Source organism: Falco cherrug, chromosome 15 (assembly GCF_023634085.1).
Source record: "Falco cherrug isolate bFalChe1 chromosome 15, bFalChe1.pri, whole genome shotgun sequence".
Classification (NCBI taxonomy): domain Eukaryota; kingdom Metazoa; phylum Chordata; class Aves; order Falconiformes; family Falconidae; genus Falco; species Falco cherrug.
The window spans coordinates 21332328-21350010 of record NC_073711.1 but is presented as its reverse complement, the minus strand read 5'-3'; the positions used below and the strand labels follow the sequence as shown (position 1 = coordinate 21350010).

Here is a 17683-nt window from a genome sequence, read left to right as displayed (position 1 = left end):
TGATTTTAATAAGGTTATTTTGCATTTGTACTGTGCCATAACTGTGCACACGAAGGCTTGAGCTAGCAATTATTGTAAGATGGATCCATCAGTAGCAATGTCCAATAAAAATTTCCTTACTGTTCTGTTCAGACACGATTCTCTAGACTACACTGTTCATTAATCTATAAACAGTTCAAAAGGGAAAAAGCATTCAACAGTACAAGGGAAAATAAAGGGCAATAAAATGTTGATATGTTCTTTTTTTATTAATCATGTCAACAGTTTTTAGATTTCCACATTCACTTAGTAATCGAGAACTTCATAATCAACCTGAATCCAGGAAAAAAAGGCCTAAAACAGTGTTCGTCTAGAATTATGGTTGTCCTTGATTTTTATAGAAAACAGTTATTGGTAGTAAGGAGAAGCAAGAAGGCAGTTGGATTTGTGTTGGGTTTTAGTCCTGAGCAACTTACTCCATAAAGTAAGTTCTGTCATATGCTGAAAAGTTTTGCTTGTGAGTTCCACTGCACTAAAGAGTTTAAATCACCATTGAATCTGAACTTTCAGTACCGTTTGTGTATAATGCAAAGTGAAAACCATTTATAGATTCTCTAAACTAGACCAAATTTAGCGCATGTATCTGCACAATGCAAACCAGCGTTTGTTTCAGATACATCTTTTCAGATCCGGAAGCAACTTAGAAAAATTATTGAGTTTACTCCTGAAATAATATACTGCATCTTGACCCAAGCATAATACGTCCATCCGTCTCTACAGAGCACTGTGAAGCTCAGCTACGGTACAAGTATCTCCATTACGTGTTGTAGACCTGTCAGGCTCCAGTCATGCTGTATGTCAGGACTGGGCCTGGAATTTTGTGTTGACCACGCTGCGCTGGTTAGGAATGATGTATTTCCACTGGCCTGTGATACCTGCTTCAGCAAGTCATCTCATGAGTGATCTCTTAGTGAGACAGGCGATGTATTATTGCTTGCTTCCAAATGTTTAGGCTACCTTGTTTGTTTTGAATTCTTTAAATCGCTAGTTCTATTAGGACGCTTTACAGCATGACAGCTTTCTTTATCCAAACATACACGTTTTTGTAAGTAATTTTGCTGTATTAGAGAATATTTAAATTATGTTTTTCTGCAGTCTTCAAATGAACAACTATAAATGACCAATGAAAGTTAGCAAATGAAGCATTCATTAACCTACTGTATCTTCATGTGTAAATTGCTATTCGTGAAGCATTCCTGGAGTCCTTTGACTCCAGAAAGTCACAACAGAGCTAAGACTTAGGTCTCTGTCCTCTCCCTCTTTACCTTCTCAGTAGGCTTCCTACCTTCCACAGCAAGAGAATGAGAACAAGGTTTTGGTGGACAAGAGAGAACATTGAATGACACAAAGTCAGGGCAGGATCGTAGGTAGCCTATACCTAGAGGAATGGGGAAAGTGAGAAAAAGGAATGGGGAGGAATTGACTGTCTTCTTCCCAGACCTGTGTAAATTCTTGAGCTACACCCCATCCTTACAACTTCAGCTACTCCCCTTCTGCCACTTCCCTTCCCTTTCCCATGGAATCCTGTGCAGCAAAATCACTGCTGAATATTGGCTGTTCTTAACTTCTCAGCAAGAAAATGGTTGTGCTTTGTGACAGTGGAAAGTTGCAGTTCCAAATACATTCCATCTCTAACAACCAAATCTCATGTGATTGGATTTCTGACTGTATTACAGCTCTGAACACTTCTCTTCAAGAAGAACTGCATTATGTTTTTCATGGGAAACAGATGAAACTTCACTGTAGCTTTTCTTAAATGGAATTAAATTCTACCTTGTAATTTTTCTGTGATGAAATAAAATTCTGTTCTCTAAACTTTAGTGGCTAGTTCCAAGTGAATGTCCACTTCACTTGCTCTACATCTTGTTTAAAATAAAGATTTTAAATTAGATTTAATTAAAATTACATCAAATTAAGTTTTGGAGAACACAAATATATTTACAAATTAATGTGCTGCTTTTCTTTGACCAAAAGAAACACCACCCGTTTCTTTGGAATGCAGTATTTATTCTTAGTTTTTGAAGAAAGAAACTTTTTTACTGGGGAGTTTTTTTCAGGCTGTGTGTGGATATTTTTGTTTGTTTACCTTTTACACCTTTGTTCAGATTAAACCTCCCTTAAATTTCTTTAATTTTGTTTAATTAAAAAAGTGCATTGATGGGAACAAAGGTAGGCTATGGTCAACATAAAATACAGTTTACCCATTGTAGTGATTTGACCTTTAGGACTATTCTACTTTGCTACATAAAATAAATTGTTAGCTACAACATAGTCTTCCTTTAGATATTCTTTTAGAATACTTTTTTTAACCTTGTGTATAATCTGACATAGCTTCTGTTTTGGATGTAACATTTTTCCAAAAACTGGAACTTCCATTCTGTTAAAAATTTTGCTGCTTTCTCTGTTACCTACTACGTGCCAACATAATGTTTATACTGTACACATAATTATAAATTCTGAGTAGATATTTTTCTTCTGTCTTTAGTTAATTTTCTTACCTGTCATCTTGTTTTTTTAGCATAAAAATTGAGTACCTCTGAACTGTACACAGATGTAGATTGCATGAGGTTGTTTCCTGTCTCTATTATCTCTCCCCTCAGTGACAGTGTGTGGATGAAAAACCTCAAAAGCTGCTCTCATTTTTAGCTGAGATAATAATTTTGCAAGTGTATTCAATGGGTTAAGCAATAGCTCACTGAGCTAGAGAGATAAGTGAAGCCCCTGGCAACAGGGCTACTGTTTCACTTTTGAACAAACATAATTTAAAGAAATGCTTAGGATAATGAATATGTGAGTTAAGGAAGCAGCAGAAGCAATATTTTTTGTAGGGGATTCAATATCTGAGTATAGAAGAGTGGTATTCATAATAAAGGTAAAAATCTTTTTTGCATCTGAAGAAATTGCATATCTAGATGGAATTAATATATTGCATTTGACCACTGGATTTTGTAAAACTTATTATCAAACTAGTCTAATCTTATTGCCAACTATTGTAGTCTCTTCCACTAGTAAACAAGTAAACAATGACTTCTGAATGTTTTTACACTATCTCTACAGTTCAGGGTCCTTTTCCATGATCCATGCAATTACTCCTTAGGGGAAAATACTTCTTTTCATTATGAAATCCCAATTAGAGGGAATTATTCTTTTGTTATCAGTTATTTATTGAAATTTCAGGTAAAATAGTAGGAGTTTCTACAGATTTTGCTTTGGGAGAGGATCATCAGACTGTTTCTTAGACCATATAGGCCTTACTGTCCTTTCGTTTCTACTTGTGCAAGACAGAAGTAGATCAGCTGAAATCCCTAGAGCTACATAAATATGGAGCTGACTAAAGAAGGCTGATAGGTGCCAGTGACCTGAATTTCACAGAATTTGTTTTATAGTCTGTGACAGCATGACAAGACTAGTGCCTCCTGAGCCTCCCACACGTCTGCTAGTCATGAAAGTGGCCTTTTAGTAAGATGGAGTAAAGTTGTAGTTTGCCAACTAGAGTAAGGCAATTTGCTTTCTAAATAGCAGGAACTGTTAAGAAGCAACTACTCAGAAAAAGGAGATAGAAGGCTGCTGAAACTGCAGACAGGAGTCTACCACATAAGTCAATGTCAGTATTGTATCTGTGCATGTAATTACAATTACATGAGAAAATTAATTATAGCTATACGTATGCATCTACAGAAATGCCAGTGCGTGTTTTTTTCCTTATGTGCTATCAGAAATCCTTTTTTAAGGTTGGCATTTCAAGCTAGCAACAAGATTGGACTCCAGTGACAGCTTCTTTGGGGATACAAATAGTCGAATAAAAGGTCATACACATCTGTAGTAATCCCTAGTGCCCATACTTAAATACTAGTAATAATATGTGTTGATCAGGAGTAGATATTTTTTCCTAATAACTTAAGTATTGATAAAAACATAAATGGTAATAAATATTTTTTTTGCCTTTCAAGTACTTTTATCAGTTACTTTCTCCCTCTTCTATACAGATAATCTTCTTTGTTTTTTTCTGAATTACAGTGAACTAATAATCAGTTACAATTTGCAATACCTGAGTAGTTGACTCATTTTCTTTTTCCCACTACTATAGAACCTTTGTAATATTTCTCTACTACAGACTATGTTTCAGTTAATTAGATTGAATTATACAGTATCTTTGAAAATTAGTGCTTGTTAATGCAAAAAATCAGTCGTGTTGAAAGACCTCTAAAAAACATTTTTTATTAGCCCAATCACATTTCATTCTAGTGTCTTTTTCAGTCTAATACATGCAAGTTCACAACATCCTAACAATTGTTTACAGCTGTACTAATGGAATATATCTGATCAAAAGGAATCTTGCAACCATAACCCAAGGTGATCACCTGTGATACTGTTGTTCTTTGTGCATTTTTTGGAAGGAAGGAACTGGACTGGTTCTGTAGTATTAGTGAAAATTTGTAATACAGGTGATGAAAAGAAGATGGCCAGCACAGTGTGAATAAGGAGGGCTATTTTAGCTTTGTCAGGGAAGGGAGTGTGGGATGAGTCCCATCTGGGAGAGGAAATGAATAAACCCTGATTTGGAAACACTGCTTTTACTTGGGGAGCAGTTTCAGGAAAGAAAGAAAAGCCTCTATTAATTACGAAATGGCATAGGAAACAAACTGAATAAATTATTATTCCTACCTTTAGCTGCTAAAATTAGTAACACTTGAAAGCAGAGGGATGTAAGAAGACAATCTTTGAGCCTTCTAGTATGAATAAATTCTATTTTTGTAACAGTAGTATAGGTAGTGCTGCTGTCAAAGCTCTTTTACTCTGTTAGCCACACAGTGTTTTACCAGGATGTCCACAGTATTTTCAGGGATGATCAGATTGCTTCATTCATATTTATTAGTGCATTAGCAGCAGTAGAAATCTGACATTTATTATGCAGCATTATACATTAGCTCCTCAAACAGATATTTTGCTTTAGATGTATGCTGTTATCTCTTACAGTCTGCTTCAAGAATATATGACTATTTCGAGATGCTATATTTTCAGTTTTGTAGGCTCTTTAGGCTAGATTTCAGTGTACTCTAAGGAGAATTAAGTTGTTTATAGCACTCAGGAAAGGTTGTTAGTTTTGTGTACTCAATTACTCAATGGGGAGCTCCTACCTTTGCCTGGTTTCAACAAGCTATGTGGGAGAACTCTGCTTTTACATGTAAGGGCACTGTTTCACTACTTTTAACCAACTAAATTCTCTTATTTAAACAGTGTCCATTTTTGTTACTCACTTTTGCTAGAATAATTTAGCTGAATCGGTCACCAGCACAATTAAAGGGTAGTATTTAATGTAGCAACCAGAGAAAATGAAAAGTTAGTTGTAAAATTCATAGCATCCGCATTATTGTGGAAAGTAAAAGACAGCAAATCCTATAAGAATGAGAACTTTTAAGTGTGTCATTGTAGACAGTTTTGCCATGACACATGCTCTGGCTTCAGTGTGGATTAAATGTGGCAATGTTCTATTCAAAACATAAAGATGTCATGGAATGTAGCAGTTGCAAAATCAGGAAGAGTGCTTACCATCTTTAATTTTCAGCCCTATGATCATTACAGTGATCATTATGAGTTTTTGTGTACTGATTTAGTGATCCACATTTGATTTTATAGGCTGTTGGTACCTTCATAGACTTGATAGTTTGGAAATAAATCTTCACCATCAATAATTCTACTGTAAGTTCACCATGTTCCTGCGTCAGGGTGATTCTCCTTTGGCTATGAGGAATGCTTTGGATAAAAGAAATGCTTAAGAGAAAAGAAGAAAAAGTAGTCATGTTAGATCTATATGGTCCTGCTGTGAGGAAAATGTCTTTCTGATCTCAGGTTAGATACCTGATCTTACTAGATGCAAGCAGGTGATGAACAAGACTCCTGAGATATTTTAATAATACTGGGTATCATCAGTACCCTCCAAATTTATTAGTTATTACTAGGGCAACTTGATCATGTAAGCTCTTTTTTCCTTGCTTCAAGTGGCAAATCATTACCTATAGTAGAAATAGCATGGTAAAAGATAAATGATTCTGTATATGGATATACTGGGAGATATGTGAAGGAGGGAGGTGGCAAGTTGTGGCCGAACATTTTAAAGATGTGTTAGAAATGCATGCTGTTAGAATATACTGTGTTATAGCCCATGTGGTTAAACAGGCCCAGCAGACTTCCTGTCATTTACACGTTTAATATGCATTTCAGTTTTGTAACTGTTCTCTGAAGTCACATGTGATGAAGGATCTTACTGTATGCCCAAAGTAGTGGTATTAAAACATAAACATTATACCTAAAAAAAAATCTGTTCCCTACTTGGCTATGCAGAAAGCATATACTCCAAAGATTTTTCAAGTGCAGATTTCAGCACTTATAAACCAATACACACTGATTTTAAAACATATATTTTTGTAATTTCAGGGTGAGAAAGTGTTTGTTAGCTGTGGGAAAACTACTCCATCATAAAGCTTAATGTAACAAAACCAGTCTGAAGAGTTTCTTTTTAATTCTGAATCACTTACTACTAAAAGACATGTTTGTTTCCAAACCTCAGAGGAATAACCAGTATAGTAAATCGGGTTATGTAAAGTAATGTAAGAATGCTTTTCAAGAAAGTTTTGGTGACAGTTCCTTCTTCTGAAATTCTGTATTCTATATCATAATATTTGTCCTTTACACTTAAACTGCCTTTCAAATATTAACATTTTTGCAGACATTGACATTCTAACAAATTTTTAGCTCCCCTCTTATTTTAGAGATCTTTGATCACAATTATACAGCAGCTGAAACTCTAAGTGCAGATGCAAGTTGCTTTGAACATGATCTTCATTCTGAAATAACATTTAGTTAGAAATTGAAATATATTTTCCATTTCCTTTTCCTTAGAGTTACAGAATGACTACTGTGGTTTACCTCTGTGACTGCTTTTGCTGCAGATATCACTATGTTCAGTGTACCAAAGAAGTATCGTCTGTAGTTTGTGCTTAATACTATTTATTTTTCCTCTACAGAGAGCAGGGGACACAGTCAGTGGAGATACTGAAAGGTAATTACTTTTGTTATTCTGTATTTAAATATATACATCATCTATCTATTAATTATATTTAGTTGTTTATCTTTAGAAATTTAGTTGAAGTATTTGAGGAATAAATTTCCAGGGTTTAGTGATAGTAGCATTAATATAATTTGGTAAATCCTAACTTTCATTTCCTAACGTCAAATAAACATCTAGTTTACAAAGGTTGAAAAAATAATTTAGATGTAAGTTTATTAAAGATTACTACGGGAAAAAAATTAAACTACAACAAACTAGTAGATGTTTTCCCCCTTTTTGGTTTTTACTCTTTAGATTTAGTATTTCAGAATCACTATGAAGGTGAAAAGCATAATGCGTGTCTAGCATGATTATTTAGAAATAACAGGCAGAAGTTTTCAATGAACATCTACATGCTAATTCAGTCTATACAAAAATTACTGTTTATATTTGTAACTCATCTTTGATAAATACTAAGAATGAGGACTTCAGTTTGTCCTTTATGTTTGAATTTAATCAATTAATACTAATGAATAAAACAGTGATTTTTGCCTTTTTTTTTCTTTGCAGTTTATCTGATGATGTATGTTCATATTTTAGTTGCATCCAATAAGTCATATTAAAAGAATAAGTTTGAAATAACAGACACGGGTACCATAGTATAGTACAATTAAGCTTAATTGGAATCTTTTAATATGGATAATTATTCTTTTTCACATTTTTTCATCCTGTTTATGGCCTAAACCTGTTTAAGAAGCTAAACCATGAACTGAATATAAAATAATGAATTACATTTAGACTGCTTTCATCAATCTAAAGGATTTACAATTGGTGATGATTTTCTTCAGTGGTATAAATAACACTACATTACAGCTAGAAGTCTGAGGTACAAAAATATTAGTTGCTAGTCACCAAACACAAGTCACCTCGTGCCTGATTTCTCAGAATTGTCAGCATTTTCACCTCTTTATATGTGTAGTAAACATGGCAGTTCATTTCAAAGGCAGTTAGAAAAGTAAAAATTTATTGGATGTTTCCCCACTTGTAGGGTGCTGTGTGTGTTTAAAATGGTGTTCAACTAAACTGCATAGCACTTTCATCACAGATGAAAGTGAGGTAAAGAAGGAGTTCAAAAGACTTTTTCTGGAGTAAAATTCTACTCTAATCTCATTAAAGACAGTCCTGTCTCTCCATTGGTGCCACTGTAGTAGTCCGTTACCTCATCATACATTACCTCAGTGAAATGTAGATTTTCATTTTTAGAATAAATTAAATATAGTCCTGCTTAGTATTTTGTTCCAATTCAGAGCCAAAGCAGCACCCATCTTGTATGAGGCAGGGGCTACATAGCAGGAAAAGATGTGTCATTCTCAGACTTTTTTGAAGTAACAATTGGATTTCACCTTTTGCCCTTAACTCTTATGGTGGTGAAAAACAGTTTTCAGAACATACTGTTTTCTGCAAATCTTACATATTTAGTTTTTACTTAGTCTTCCAACTCTTTCACAACATGTGCTGTTGTCCTGTTCTTCCCTCATACTTCTTTCTCCTTACTTTCCGTCACTCTCTTTTCTCACCCTTCATTCCAGTACAGCTGCCCCTTCTCTCAGGTCCTTCCTACCCGACTTTCTGCAAGAGAAAGAAATCGCAGACCCCTTCCAAAAAAAAAAGCCATACGTCTCACCCCTTTTTTGTCTTCCTTCTCCACACCCATAATTTCTTGCAGCCACAAGGAAGAGTTATAAAGGATTTTTATTCTTCATAAAGCAAAGCATGCCTAATTATTCTGAGTGGATTGCACTTGCTCAGTTTGGCAGGGACATTACAATCCAGATGGAACATCCTTGGTGGACAGGACACAAGTCTCCGCTGGACATCTGCCAAGAGCTATTTTCCAGGGACATATGACTCGATGAAATTTTGGCAAACTTTCATAGCAAAAACCTATTGTTTAATTTTTTTTATAGTATGACTCTCCGTCTTTTAATCCTTCTCCCACTCATTTTAATTTCAGGTCCAAAAGATGAACATATTATGTCTTTCCAGTATGTTGAAAAATTTTTTAAAATAGGCAGAGTTGTATCTTCTTGCTCCTAATAACTTTTGTTCAAGTGGTGTAAACAGTTCAAACCAAAATAGAAATGTTTCTTATATTTATCCCTTATAGTTAGGTTTGGGGGAGCAGAAAACAAACTGTGTGGATAGAATCACATATTTGGATGAAATAGCATTATCTTCATTAACTGTACAGTCGCCTATCAAGTTCCTGTGATGTGATTGCATCCTTTGTTTAAAAACAGAAAAAAAGCCAAAAGTCAGAAGGAAGTTGTTTCTTGCATGTAGTAGAATGCACTGCAGACTGCAGGGAGTATGTATTGAAAACACTAGCAGTGATGTGAGAAATATGAGACTACAAAATGTTACTATGAATATCTAGCTTTTCAAACTCATTAAATGAGTAGATGCAAAGCAAGTCTAGCAGCTTTCTTTTTAGTATTGAGCAAAGTAAAAGTTAGGTATTTCTGCATTACATCGCTGGTTCCTTCCAGACTTTTGGCACATCTACATCACATATTTGGTCCAGCACTAGGCACAGGGCTGGGCTTCCACCATCAAGGCAAAGCTCCCCCACGTTAGAAGTCCATTCACACATCAAACTCTGGCCCTGCCTGAGAGAGAATGCAGAAAAATCTGAGCCCTACTTTTAAGCAGCCTTTTGGCTAGAAAAGTAGGGCAGCCACAGGCAAGTTGCGACTCTTCATTTCTGAGCAGGTGTCATTATTTAGGAAATTACACTCTGCAATTGGAGGTGGAATTACTAAATGTGTGAGCATTCTGATGTTTTAGGAAGACAAGTTAAACTAAATGCTTCCTGAAGAAGTATCCAATTTGTCTTCCTTTTCACAGGAAGCAGTTTACCCTGTTTAGGAAGGGGTAATGGGCATCTAACATGTAGTCTCTGCTGCAGCTTTTATGAAAACATCTCATTATGCTTAGCAGGGTTCATTGTGTTCTTTGATCTTCATTTTACTTTATGAGAATCTTTTTCTAGTAATAAGAAACCTTGGCATCTGTGGATTCTAGACATGCATGCGTAATGTAACCATGACATCACTATGGAGACCTTGGGTGTAAAGATCTTACTCTGCTTAGCTAACCAGGCCTGCAAGGGAAAGAGAAGGCAGTAAAGAATTGTATCATTCATGCATCGCACAACTGCTAGTTGAATAAACAGGTTTTAGGAATATTTGCACTTAGTTTCCATGTGAAAATGCTGCTCACATTCTTTTTCATAACACATTTTGTCTCAGCAAATATTAATGCTTAAAAATTATTTTAATCATGTCCACAGCAGCATGGTTTGGAAGTTACTTTTTTAGTTGTGGTTAATGCTGGAGAACTAAGAAGAGATAAATATTTTGCAAATAACTTTTAGTCTTGATATTGTTTTGTCAACTTTACATGTACAGATACACCTGTATTGCAGTGACTGCAGAACCATACAGATGCATCTGAGCTAACCTGCTGTTCACTGAAGTATTAAGTAATAGACTGTAGCATAAGCCAGTAGCTGAGCCAGCATGGAATGGAGAAGGGATTTGAAATCTGACTACAAAATACTCAATAATTAATTTGCAGTGAGAAGTTACTTGTTGTGACAGGAATAAGTTACATAAGCTATGGAGGTTCTAATAACCTAAACATAAATCATGAATCTAGGCAAGGTGATTAAAAATGCATTCCTGTGACCTGGTAGATAAACCCAAATTGCTGCATATTTGTTCTTGTGAACCAGCTATAAGGAAATTTCACATGGTACCTACAATACTTTTCTGTACAAATGTACTTTCTAGTATGCTGATTTTTTTTTTTTTATTTTTGCTCATTGATCATGGTGGCCTTAACCCTGAGCTGCAAGGGGATTACACTTGAAGTATTTCACAATGTGAGACATGAAGCTTGAAGAGAGCTTTACACACCCCTTGCATCTAGAAATTTACATGTCCCAAGTATCTACCAATTTAAAAAAAGCGGGATGATAGGTGCCATTTTCTAGTTGTTTGTAGCTGCTGTGGATCAGTACAGTTGTTGCTCAAGCTCTCTGTGTTTCAGATCACCATGTGTTTCTACGTGTTCAGGTGGCAGCAGGGACTATCAGTCTATTTTCAAATACAGACTTTGCTGTTGTCCATAATGTTTAAGAAACAGCTTTGAAATTACTCTTGATCATCTGTGCTGTGTACTTGAGCTCCTACATTTATGTAACCTTTATGAAATAGGAGCCATCCTATAGAGGACTAGCAAGAAAAGCTCTCAAAATAGTCTGTTTATGGACCGTGCATCAACCTGCACATTCCATATAAGTTCCAGTCAGAATGCGCAGAGCATGTTGTACCATGACAGAACATGAAATACACTGCCTAGTAATTTATACCCAGTTACACTCTGTTCCAGGAGTAAATTCTGGCAAACAGTCATCTTATTTTACCTATTAGAAACTTTTATAGCTTGAAAAATTATTGCAAATTGGAGTAGTCAAAAGATAAGTTCAGATTGCTCTGTTTGGTCAAATAAATGAATACAAATCAAAGAAATTATTAGTGCCTAAAATTGTTTCATCAATGCTAAATATATATTAGCAGTTTGTTATAACTAGAATAATTTTATATTTTAATTATATTCTAGTTTATAATCCTATCCATTACTGCCAGAGTAGGAGCTTAAAAAAAGTCAACAATACAGATTGTAACTATTACCAATGATGAGGTGAAAGGTAAGTAACACTCAAAGTAATTATTCTTGTTTCTAGACTATATTCATTCATTGGGATTTATTATCTGTATCCTGTCATCAGCCAAAATAATACCAATCTAAGCAGATAAATCAGTTTGTTCTGATACAATTATAACTTTCATTTAGTGATAGATTTAATGACCCTGAAGGTAATAGAAAGAGAATTGGGATGTTATAATTAAGAGCACTGATAATGTGTAAGAGCCATTTTATTTTATCTTCTTTCTGAGCATTGCTTATGTGATGAAGGGATGTTTAATTTGTAAGCCCCTGGTTTAAATCAGTCCTTGTTTTCAGTAAATATTCTATAATTTTTACAAGCTAAAGCACTATTACTTACTACAGTTTATGGGACAATTAAAGGTGTATTGTTATCTTTCTATGGCAGAAAATGAAAACATGTTCCTCAAAAGGAAAAGAGGAATGAATGTCAACATGGAGGTGGCATTCACAGTTGCACTTGCTTACTGATACTTGTTTTGTGAAGAAATAACAAGTCACTTCTGTTCACTATAAAAGGAATTTTTGTATGAGCAGAAAGTGCATGATACTTGGAATTCTGGTGAAGTTCTTAAATGGATATAACTGCTCTGATAGCAAAAGTGCAGAGAGATATGTGCAGCAGAAGTGTTGATTTTGCATGTTCAGTATTTGGTAGGTGACAGTTCTTAGCACTGATTAAATCTTTACTTCCTGATTGTTACAGCTTTTACTAAATAGGTTAAACTGAGATATAGTGCTTCTGCTATCTGTCATTCTAATTTTCCATTCTAATTTGTTTTCTAGAGATTCATTATTGCTGTTTTCTAATCATATGACACTGTTCTTCATTTGAAATCCTCGTTACAAATCTAATCGCTAGGCTTGTACTTCATTTGCATGTCCTTTAAAATGCGAGTTGGAAGTTACCACACCTACTCGAGACCTTTAAATTCTCATATTTTTCTTCCACCTAGTCAAAGTAATTTCCATCTCTTTTTTTAAGCTCATTCTTGTTAACCTTTCTACTTTAGCTCTCTGCTCAGCAACGTCATTCTGACTGAATACTTCAGCCAATATATATCTAGCACTAAAACCAGATTTAGAGTGCAGTTAACTTTGACCTGTGCTTTCTTCTTAGTACCTCTATTTCTATAATTCTTCCCTTTTTTATATTTGTTTCAGTTTGCTTACAACATACAATTTAGTCAAAGTTCTGAAGAATAGATAAGGAAGGAGGCAAGGCTTTTATGCATAGAAATTTCAATATATGCCATACAGCTAGGCGGAGCATATCAAAACTCAGAATAGACAATGCTATCTGTCAAATAGGAATACCTTAGAAATACATTTGAGGAAAACTGTAGGATAGAGTAAGTGTTTTTGAATGAACTTTATTACAAAATCAAATTTCATTTAAAGTTTTGAAGTTACTGGGTTAGTATTTTGCCTTTTTTTTTGGTCATATTATGCACTGAATGTTTCTGCAAACATCCTGAAATAATTGTTGTTGTTGTTGTTGTTGTTTTTTTTAATTCGTATAAGTGATGGGTCTTCCTTTTTCTAATTTCCACAGTTTCATTTCAAAAACAGTATTATACGTGAACAAGAAAACAAACATTTAGTAGAAAATCAACTGGTCTGAGAAATATCAATCCAGGCCATTATAACTGTATCACTGCACATGCCTCCCCACTGCCCACCGCCCCCCACCCCCACCCCTTCTTTTCCCTTTCACTTCTGTAACAACTGTTTTCCTAGAAAGAAAGGTGAGGAATAACTCAACCGATTATGATACAGAGTATTTCAACCAGAACAGACAACATACTAGTGTTCCTCGGTGTCTAAATTAATTGGTTCTGTCACTTTCACACAGATAATTTACTTGTCTAAAGAGAAGAAAATATCTCTACTTCTTCTTCCATGAACTGCAGATCTGAATATCTGAGGAATAATTAGATTCGGGAAGGAGCATTTGATAGACATAAAATCTTTTAAAAACCAAACAAACAAACTCCCTGCAGACTGTTAAAAACTGTTCCCAAATAAAAAAGTTAAGCTCATTGTACATTAGAATATCTATTCCTGACCTTTCATAAGACACCAGTTTTTGAAGGGCTTTCAAAAGCTTGATTGTAGACTTCTATAACTTTATAACATTTTTGCTGGTAAGAGTCTGTGATTACTGTAAGGAGACGCACTGTTGTGTCTGCATGGAAGCCAACAAAACTTAACTGAGGACTTTGTAGATAAAAACAGAAATGTATTATTCATATTGTATATTGGCTAAGAGAATGAATGGAAGCATTGAAACTGACACTTTCCAGATGGGTCAAAGCTGTGATTAAAGAAATAGACCAGAAATGAGGGGGGGAAATGCCCAGCAGGATTGAAGTGCATTTATGGCATTCTTATGGGCAGGCAGAAATGGAGCATTAATGACAAAATCTGCCTTGCAGCAGTTTGGGCATCTGTCCATTCCTTTACCAAATGTTGTAAGCTGAACTTTTTTGGTATTCAGTTGTTTCTTTCAATCCTTGTAATCTACAGACAGCTCATACCTTCCAAGTCTCGCCTATTAGCTTTTATGATTTTAATTTTAATGTTATGCATCCTTTCTTCTCACTGCAGCCTGGAAATTTCCTTTGACTCAGGACTGATAGATGCTTTTAACTGACAATGCAGTAGTTGTTTCTACTGGTAAATTTGATTTTTCCTAACAATGGAAATCATCAAATAAGAAAATGCAACTTCGTGACTTGCTGACTTAAGACAGAATTATCACAGAAACATAGAATCTTTTAGGCTGGAGAAGACCTTTAAGATCATCCAGTCCAACTTTTAACACAGCACTGAACCATGTCCCCAAGCACCGCGCCCGCGGGGGTTTTGAGCCCCCCCCGGGGACGGTGACAGCACCGGGTCCCTGGGCAGCCTGTCCCCCTGCCCGGCCACCCTTTCCGCGAAGGAATTTCTCCTGAGATCCCCCCTGACCCTCCCCTGGCACAGCCTGGGGCCGTTCCCTCTTGTCCTGTCGCTGGTTCCCTGGGGGAAGAGCCCGACCCCCCGGCTCCAGCCCCCTCAGGCAGCCGCAGAGCGATGGGGCCCCCCCGAGCCCCGTTTCTCCAGGCTGAGCCCCCCCAGCCCCCCCAGCCGGTGCCGCAGCCCCTTCCCCAGCTCCGTGCCCGTCCCTGGACACGCTGCAGCCCCTCAGGGTCTGTCCTGTAGCGGGGGCCCAGCCCTGAACCCCGCGTTCGCGGGGCCCCCCCAGTGCCGGGCGCAGGGGACGGGCGCTGCGCCGCTGCCGCTGGCCACGCCGGTGCTGGCACAAGCCGGGATGCCGGTGGCCGCCGTGGCCGCCCGGGCACGCTGCCGGCTCATGTTCAGCCAGTTGTTGACCAGCAGCCCCAGTTCTGTCCCACCAGGCAGCCCCCCACCAGCTGCTCTTCCCCCAGCCCCAGCATTCCATGGGGCTGCTGCCCAGGGCAGGGCCGGCACCGAGCCTTGTGGAGCCTCACGCAAGTGGCCTCGGCCCCTGGGCCAGGCCAGCCCCCCCTGCAGAGCCCGCCAGCCCCCACAGATCGGCGCTGCCCCCCGACTTGGTGTCCTCTGCAAAGTCACTGAGGGGGCGCTCCGTCCCCACGCCCAGGTCATTGATAAAGACCTTGAACAGAACTGGCCCCAGCACGGAGCCCTGGGGAGCGCCACCTGTGACCAGCCACCAGTGGGACGTAATTCCATTCACCACCGCTCCCTGCCCCGGTCGCCCGGCCAGTGTCTTACCGAGCAAAGGGTAATTCTCCAGGAGAACGCTGTGAGAAATAATGTCAAAACCTTTACTTAGGTCCTTTCCCTCACCCACTAGGAGGGTCACCTTGTCATAGAAGATCAGGTTCATCAAGCAGGACCTGCCTTCCCTACACCTGTGCTGGCTGGGCCTGGTACTCCGGCACGTGCCATGGGATAGCAAATGTACTGTTGCGTTCCTTGTTTGCCAGCCAAAAGATACCGTTAGGATATCGGTGCCACAAAAATACTAGTATTTTTCTGATGATCTAAATTTTTTAGTTAAATGCTGAATAGCGGTGATCTTTAGGAATGTCCTGGTTTTAAGTGCTTCCGCTATGGAGGAGGTAGTGGGGAAAGAACAGAACAAAAGAAGATGTCAGACTTTCTCTGTGCCTGGGAAACATAACTGACAGTCTTGTCAGATTTGGCCTGATAGTTACATACTTATTAATGTCATATATAATGTTTATACACATGCTTACATATTGTTAAATTTAAGATATTCAAAAAGTAAATCAAAGGAAAACACACACTAAGCAATTTGAAGAGCTTTCAAATTTTTATTTGGTTCTGTAATGACATGGGAAAGAACCAACTTTGCAAAATATGGAACAGATATAAGTCTGTCCTAAAGGTCAGAATATCACTTCAAACAGGTATCTGTAAGGTGCTACATTTTAAAAATGCAAGTTGCTCTTAAAACAAACCTGCTAAATTATTTATTTTTATTTATACATTTTTCTTGCTTAAAAATATTTATTCTTTTTCATTTTAGTCTGGACACTAGGAATACACTATACTTGTGTTAAATGTTGTTGATGCTCAAAGAAATGCACAAATAAGAGTCAGCCCTGCAAGAAAGAGCCAATGTTTTATATGTCTTAAGACTATAGACCCTAGGAGGGAGGAATTATGTTGGTTGCTTTTGAATATTAGCTGATCAGGGTTAAGTATTTTTAAACCAGGGATTGAATCAGAAACATATATTCTCAGATGATTTATATGTTAAGTCAGAATATTAAGAATGGTTTTGTGTTTCTTAACATTAGCACTTTCCGTTGAAAACAATAGTTAAATTTGTAAAGAGCTTCCCATTTTAAGTGCTGTATTTTAAATAACTTGTAACATAATTGCATCTGTAAGCATACATTTGGAAATGTATAGAGAATGAGTGTATATGCACTACTTACTCAGATTTTATTTTTTTTCTGTAGTTATTTGACATCTTTCTTCTTCTCTGTCCTAGATATGTAAGTTCTGCCATTGACCATCAAGGAAGCACATCCATGAGGAAGGTAATGATTTATAAATGTACTCTGAAAAAAACAAAATATCTCTAACAGTTCAATTCACTGTTGTATTTTTAAAATATATTAAAAGTATCATAAACCTTGAAATTTGTCTATATTATAAAACATATGAAAATAAAAACCTTGGAATAATTTCATATTCAGAAAATTGACTACTGCAACCACAGCAGTTCAGTGTGTACGCAGTACTTTTAGTTAAGTTTAGTAGGCACCTTAGTATGTGTTACTAGTTTTGGGAGGAGAATCATAAAAAATGTCTAGCTTGGAAGGGACTCTGGAGGGAAGGTTGCCATAAAGGTAAAGAAAATTTTTTAAACTCTTAAAATATTTAAATAGTATGACTACTATGATAGGGAGAGATGGGATTAAAATTTTTGAAGATTTTTGTGATATCAGTTTTGAAGGTCTTCAATGGAAAATATCTAGAAATTAATTTGCTATATAGTATTTTGCAAATATTTCCTAAGAAGGACAAACAGAACCTTCATTTACAGAATGCTTATTTCTTCATTCTTAGCACTTTCTTCACTAAGTAGGTGCTAAGTAACTTTTGAAGATTGCCAGATGTCATTCTGCCTTCCTAATATTTACAAAGTGAGGCTGAAGACCAGTGGCAATAGTGGAAGATGTACAGCTAAATTTTCACAGTTTGTGAAAACCTGCAGTTGTGTTTATTGATACGCTGTCCTATCTGCCCATCCCTGCCTTGCCTGCTGCCTCCACT

The 17683-nt window shown here is 36.8% G+C and overlaps 1 protein-coding gene across 1 annotated transcript in view; it reads left to right on the top strand.

Annotated features, from left to right (window-relative positions):
* Positions 1 to 17683, top strand: part of LOC102053859 (connector enhancer of kinase suppressor of ras 2-like) — a 213110-nt gene that overhangs the window by 159351 nt on the left and 36076 nt on the right. Inside the window, exons 15-16 of the mRNA XM_055727544.1 lie at positions 7065 to 7099; positions 16896 to 16944. Of these exons, the coding sequence (XP_055583519.1) occupies positions 7065 to 7099; positions 16896 to 16944 (84 nt within the window). The remainder of the gene's footprint in view (positions 1 to 7064; positions 7100 to 16895; positions 16945 to 17683) is intronic.